Source organism: Leptonychotes weddellii, chromosome 7, assembly GCF_054177405.1.
Source record: "Leptonychotes weddellii isolate Sample4059 chromosome 7, ASM5417740v2, whole genome shotgun sequence".
NCBI lineage: Eukaryota > Metazoa > Chordata > Mammalia > Carnivora > Phocidae > Leptonychotes > Leptonychotes weddellii.
In genome coordinates, this window is record NC_138375.1 from 88,518,975 (window position 1) to 88,526,107 (window position 7,133).

A 7,133-nucleotide genomic window follows, 5' to 3' on the forward strand; every position below is an offset into this window, starting at 1 on the left:
GTTGTAAAAATTTGTCTTTTTGAGAAGGATGCACACACATTTTTTTGTGATTTACTTGAGGCATGAGTTAACATTCACAGTTGGATATTTCTTTTTCCTAAAACTGAAGGGGAAATTTTTTTTTAAGTATGTGGAAAGTAATAGGAAGCTTCAGTTTAAAAGAGGAATTTTATCAGGTGTCTTTTACAGGACTGATTCTACAAGAAACACCATATTTCTTTTATCAGTAATAAAAATATTACTTAAAATAACTTCTAGTGGTGCAAGAAAATATTATTGTCTCTTGTTACCTATACTCAGGTTTATAAATGTGCTCTATTTATACACTTGTTTTGTGTTTTGTTACAGATTTACAGGAAGTTGCAGTTAGTGTTCAGGGAGGTCACACATACCCCTCACTATTCCTCCTACAATGTTAGTATCTTCTATAATTATAATTATAATATCCGGACCATGAAATTGACATTGGTACACCACAGAGCTTATTTATATTTCACTAGTTACACATGTACTCATTTGTGTGTATCTGTATATAGGTTTGTGTGTTTATGTATATAGTCCCATACAGTTCTGTCACATGTAGAATGTGTAACTACCACTACAGTCAAGATGGAAAACCTTTCCACACAGAACTGCCTTTTGCTACCTCTTTGTAGCCCCTGTCTTCTCCCTCCCTGAGTTCTAAGTAATTAATACTCTTTGAAGAATCATACAGTATGTAACCTTTTGAAGTTGGCTTTTTCCACTTAGCATAATTCCCTTGAGGTCCACTTAAGTCACTGAGTGTATCAACTTTGTTCTTTATTATTGCTGAGTAGTATTCCATGGTATGGATGTATCACAGTGTAACCATTGAAGAACATTGGGATTGTTTCCAGGTTGGGGCTCTTACAAAAAAACCTGCTATGAACATTCATAGACCATTTTTGCATGAACATAAATTTTCATCTTACTGGGATAAAAGCCCAAGAAATTGCTGTGTTGTATTAGTACATTTTTTGTTTTAAGAGAAACTGCTGAACTCTTTTCCGGGGTGGCTATACTATTTTCCTTTCCCACCAGTGATGTGTGAATGATCTGATTTCTCCACATCCTCACTATCCTTTGGTGTGATCACTGGTTTTCATTTTAGCATTTAGCCATCACCTACATGAGAGATGTATAGTGATGTCTGATTATGCTTTTAATTTTGATTTTCCTAATGGCTATAATGTTGATATCTTCTCATTTTGTTTATTTGTGTCTGTATATCCTCTTCAGTGAAATGTCTGTTCATATATTCTGCCCAGTTTTTTAAAAGTTTTTTATTAATGTAAGTTATCTCCACACCCAGTGTGGGGCTTGAACTCAATGACCCCAAGTTCAAGAGTCACACACTCTTCCCACTGAGCCAGCCAGGCATCCCTAAGATTTTATTTTTTTTTAGTAATCTCTGCACCCAACATGGGGCTTGAAATCACAACCCTGAGATCAAGAGTTGCATGCTCTACTGACCGAGCCATCTTCTGCCCACGTTTTAACGGGATTCTTTGTTCTTCCACTTTTCAGTTTTGAGAGTTCTTTGTATATTCTAGATAAATGCCCTTTGCTGGCTATGTGGTTTGCAAATATTTTCTCTTAGTCTGTAATTTGTCTTTTTAGCCTCTTAACAGGGTCTTTCACTGAGCAACACTTTTTAATTTTGAGAACATCTAATTTATGGCTCATATTTCCTTTTGTGAAGTATACTTTTTGGTCTCAAGTCTTAAGGCCTCTTTGCCTAGTTCTAGGTCCCAAAGATTTTCTGTTTTTTTTTTCTAAAACGTCTATGGTTTTATGTTTTACATTTAAGGCTTTGATCAGTCTTGAGTTAATTTTTATTTAAGGGGTGAAGTTTAGTTTCAGATTCATTGATTCATCTTTTTGTCTATAGGAGCCTAGTTTGTCCAGCAATGTTTGTTGAAAAGATTATCCTTCCCCCCCATTGAACTGCTTTTATACCTTTGTCAAAAACCCATTGGACATATTTGTGTGGGTCTATTTTTGGTTTCTCTCTTTTGATCCATTAACCTGTGTGTATTCATTTACCAATACCACACTGTCTTGATTACTGTAGCTATAGAGAAAGCTTTAATTGTGAAAGAGTGAGTCCTCTCATTTTCTTTTTTTTATTGTTTTAGCTATTCTGTTTCCTTTGCCTTTCCATAAAAATTTTAAAATAACCTTGTCTATGTCTATAAAACACCTTGCTAAGATTTTGATAGGAATTGCATTAAACCTATACATCAGTTTGGGGGCACCTGGGTGCTCAGTTGGTTAAGTGTCTGACTCTTTTTTTTTTTTTAAATGTTTTATTTATTTATTCATGAGAGTCAGAGAGAGAGAGAGGCAGAGGCAGAGGGAGAAGCAGGCTTCCCCGCGGAGCAGGGAGCCCGATGCGGGACTCGATCCCAGGACCCCGGGATCATGACCTGAGCCGAAGGCAGACGCCCAACCATCTGAGCCACCCAGGCGCCCTAAGTGTCTGACTCTTGATCTCAGCTCAGGTCTTGATCTCAGGATCATGAGTTCAAGCCCCATGTTGGCCTCCACACTTGGGCATGGAGCCTACTTTAAAAACAAAACAAAAAAACCCCACAACACCTATATATCAATTTGGAGAGAATTGATATCTTTACTATGTCAAGTCTTCTAGTCAGTGAACGTGGTGAGTCTTTCTAATTTATTTAGGTCTGACTTCTTTCATCAGCATTTTGTAATTTTCAATGGATCCTGCGTATTTTGTTAGATTTATACCTCAGTATTTCATTTTCTTTGAAAATGTCATAAAATGGTATTGTTTTTAGTTTTGGTTTCCACATATTTTGCTATTAGATATGGAAGTGCATTTAGTTTTTTGTGTGTTGATCTTGTAACCTGTGACCTTGTTGAACTCGCTAGTGTGTAAGAGTTTTTTGTAGATTCTGTCTGGTTTTCTACATAAATATTCATATCATTTCTAAATAGAGACAGTTTATTTCTTTTTAACCTGTATGTCTTATTTCTTTTTCTTACCTGATTGTTCTGGCTAAGGCTTACAGTACTGTATTGAATAAGAGTGGTGAGAGTGGACATCTCACCTATTCCTAATCTTAGGGAGGTAGCATTCAGTTTTTTACCATTAAGTATAATGTCAGCTGTACATTTTTGTAAATAGTGTTTTTCAAGTTGAGGAAGTTCTTTATTTCTAGTTTGCTGAGTGTTTTTGTCATGAATGGGTATTTTGGGTTTTGTCGCATGCTTTTTCTGTGTCTCATTTGATAAGACCATATGAATTTTCTTCTTTGGCCTATTGATATTGTGGATTACATGGACTGATTTTTTTTAAATGTTGAACCAGTCCTGTATTATATCTGCTTGATCACTTGATTGTGGTGTGTAATTCTTTTCATACATTGTTGGAGTCAATTTACTAATACTTTGTTGAGGATTTTACATCTAAGTTTATGGTCTGCAGTTTTCTTTTTTTATACTGTCTTTGTCTGGTTCTGGTATCAGGTTAATGCTCCCCTCATAAAATTAATTGGAACATGTTCCCTCTTCTCTTTCTTGAAGGATTTGTGTAAAATTAGTTTCCGTTCTTTAAATATTTGATAAAATTGTCCAGTGGAACCATCAAGGCTTGGAGAGTTCTATTTCATGATCTTGTTAATTACAAATTCAATTCCTTTCATGATTGTAGAACTATTCGGGTTATCATTTGAGTTTTTGTGCTTTGTAGTTTTTAAGGAATTGGTTCATTTCTTCTAAGTGGTGAATCCATGAGCATTATGGACAGTATTATAAAATTATTCATGGTTTTTTAAATTTTCCTTTCAATTTGCTAGTATTTTGTTGAGAATTTTTGCATCCATGTTCATCAGGGATATTGGTGTGTAATTTTCCTTTTTAGTGGGGTCTCTGTCTGCTTTTGGAATCAAGGTAATGCTGGCCTTATAGAATGAGTTTTCCTTCCATTTCTATTTCTTGGAACAGTTTCAGAAGAATAGGTATATTAACTCTTCTTTAAATGTTTGGTAGAATTCCCCTGGGAAGCCATCTGGCCCTGGACTCTTGTTTGTTGGGAGAGTTTTGATTACTGCTTAATTTCCTTGCTGGTTATGGGTCTGCTCAGGTTTTCTATTTCTTCCTGTTTCTGTTTTGGTAGTTTATACATCTCTAGGAATGCATCCATTTCTTCCAGATTGCCTAATTTGTTGCCATATAGTTGCTCATAATATGTTCTTATAATTGTTTGTATTCCTTTGGTGTTGGGTATGATCTGTCCTCTTTCATTCATGATTTTATTTATTTATTTATTTGGGTCCTTTCTTTTTTCTTTTTGGAAGTCTCACCAGGGGTTTATCAATGTTATTAATTCTTTCAAAGAACCAGCTCCTAGTTTTGTTGATCTGTTCTACTGTTTGGTTTTTCTATATCATTTATTTCTGCTTGAGTCTTTATTATTTCTCTTCTCCTGCTGGGTTTTAGGCTTTATTTGCTCTTCTTTTTCCAGCTCCTGTAGGTGTAAGGTTAGGTCATGCATTTGAGACTATTCTTGCTTCTTGAGGAAGGCCTGTATTGCTATATACTTTCTTCTTATGTCTGCCTTTGCTGCATCCCAAAGGTTTTGGACTTTCAATTTGTTGTCATTTTCATTTGCTTCTGTGTAGTTTTTTATTTCTTCTTTAATATAACATCCTACTAATTTCTTTAGTAGGATGTTCTTTAACCTCCATTATTTGCAGTCTTCCCTAATTTTTTCTTGTGGTTGACTTCAAATTTCGTAGTATTATGGCCTGAAAATATGCATGGTATGATCTCAGTCTTTTTGTACTGATTGAAGCTCGATTTGTGACTCAGTATATGATCTTTCCTGGAGAATGTTCCATGTGCACTAGAAAAGAATGTGGATTCTGCTGCTTTAGGATGAAATGTTCTGAATATATCTGTTAAGTCCATGTGGTTTCAGTGTGTGATTCAAAGCCATTGTTTCCTTGTTGATCTTCTGTTTAGATAATCAGTCCATTGCTGTGAGTGGGGTGTTAAAGTCCCCTACTCTTATTGTATTATTATCAATGAGTTTCTTTAAGTTTGTTATTAATTGATTTATATATTTGGCTGCGCCCAAGTTGGGGGCATAAATATTTACAACTGTTAGATCTTCTTGTTGAATAGACCCCTTTATTATGATACAGTGCTCTTCTTCATCTCTTAGTACAGTCTTTCATTTAAAATCTAGTTTGTCTGATTAAGTATGGCTACTCCAGCTTTCTTCTGATGTCCATTAGCATGATAGATGGTTCTCCTCCCCCTCACTTTCAATCTGGAGGTGTCTTTGGGTCTAAAATGAGTCTCTTGTGAGCAGCATATCAATGGGTCTTTTTTTTTTTAATCCATTCTGATACCCTATGTGTTTTGATTAGAGCATTTAGTCCATTTACATTCACAGTAATGAGTGATAGATATGAATTTAGTGCCATTGTATTACCTGTAAAGTCGCTATTCCTGTAGATTGTCTCTGTTCCTTCCTAGTCTTTGTTGATTGTGGTCCCTCTTTCCCACTCAAAGGGTCTCCTTTAATATTTCTTGCAGAAATATTAGTGTGTTCACTAATGGTTTAGTGTTCATGAACTCCTTTAGTTTTTGCTTGTCCTGGAAACTCTATCTCTCCTTCTATTCTGAATGACAGCCTTGTTGGATAACATATTTTTGGCTGCATATGTTTCCCATTCAGCATGTTGAATGTATCATGCCACTGTCTTCTGGCCTCCCAAATTTCTGTGGACATGTCTGCTGCTAACCTTATGTCTACCCTTGTAGGCTAAAGACCTTTTATTGCTAGCTGCTTTCAGAATTCTTTCTTTATCTTTTGTATTTTGCAGGTTTCACTATGATATGTCTTGGTGTTGACCTGTTTTTGTTGATTTTGAGGGGAGTTCTCTGTGCCTCTTGGACTTGAATGCCTACCTGATTCCTTCTGCAGATTAGGGAAGTTCTCAGCTATAATTTGTTCAAATAAACCTTCTGCTCCTTTTTCCCACTCTTCCTCTTCTGGGACTCTTATGATATGGATATTATTGTGCTTTGTGGAATCGTTGAGTTCCCTAAGTCTGTATTTGTGATCTACTAGTTTTCTTTCCCTCTTCTTTTCAGCTTCTTTATGTTCCATAATTTTGTCTTCTATATATCACCTATTTGTTCCTCTGCTTCTTCCATTCCTGTTGTGATTACATCCAGTCAGTTCTGCATCTCAGTTAAGCATTTTTTATTTCAGCCTGACCAGTTTTTAGGTCTTTTATCTCTGCAGCAAGGGTGTCTCTGGTGTTTTCTATGCTTTTTTTCAAACCCATAATATTCTTATGACTCTTGTTCTGAATTCTTGTTCAGATATGTTGCTTATATCTGTTTTGGGTAAATCCCTGGCTGTGGTTTCTTCTTGATCTTTCTTTTGGGAAAAATTCCTCCATCTTGTCATTTTGTCTAGGTTTCTGTCTTTTGTGTGTTATGAAAGTTTGTTCTTATTCCGCTCTTGAGAGTATTGGTATATTAAGAAGGGGTCCTACACTGTCTAGGGCCTGGTGCTTCAGGAAGTGTTTCTGGTGTATGCTCTGTGCACTCTGCTGTTGTGTTTTGGCTGCAAGGGTTCCTCTTTGCTCTCAGTGGGGAGTGTTTGGACCTTTAAGTGTGCTTTGATTTATTTGTGAAAATAAGCCTGCCACATCAGGGCGCCTGGGTGGCTCAGTCGTTAAGCATCTGCCTTTGGCTCAGGTCATGATCCCAGGGTCCTGGGATCGAGCCCCACATTGGGCTCCCTGCTCGGCGGGAAGCCTGCTTCTCCCTCTCCCACTCCCCCTGCTTGTGTTCCCTCTGTCGCTGTGTCTCTCTCTGTCAAATAAATAAATAAAATCTTAAAAAAAAAAAAAAAGCCTGCCATGTTCTCTCCCTCTAATTGTGCAGATTGTTCTCTTAATCCTCAGATCGATTTCCTAGGTATTCAAAATAATTGGATGTTGATCTAGCTGTGTTTGAGGGGCAAGGCAAGCCCAGAGTCCCCCTACTGCTCCACCATCTTAACTCAATTCTCTATTTTTTTTCCTTTAATGCTTGCAAGATCTGGAGAAATAAGATCTTTT

General features: G+C 36.5%; 1 protein-coding gene across 1 annotated transcript in view; it reads left to right on the top strand.

The window, feature by feature from the left end:
• Nucleotides 1–6,710, top strand: part of TBCA (tubulin folding cofactor A) — a 72,952-nt gene extending 66,242 nt beyond the window's left edge. Inside the window, exons 3-4 of the mRNA XM_081826694.1 lie at nt 349–2,301; nt 2,501–6,710. Coding sequence (XP_081682820.1) covers nt 349–558 — 210 coding nt within the window. The 3' untranslated portion in view covers nt 559–2,301; nt 2,501–6,710. The remainder of the gene's footprint in view (nt 1–348; nt 2,302–2,500) is intronic.
• The last annotated feature ends 423 nt before the right edge of the window (nt 6,711–7,133 follow it).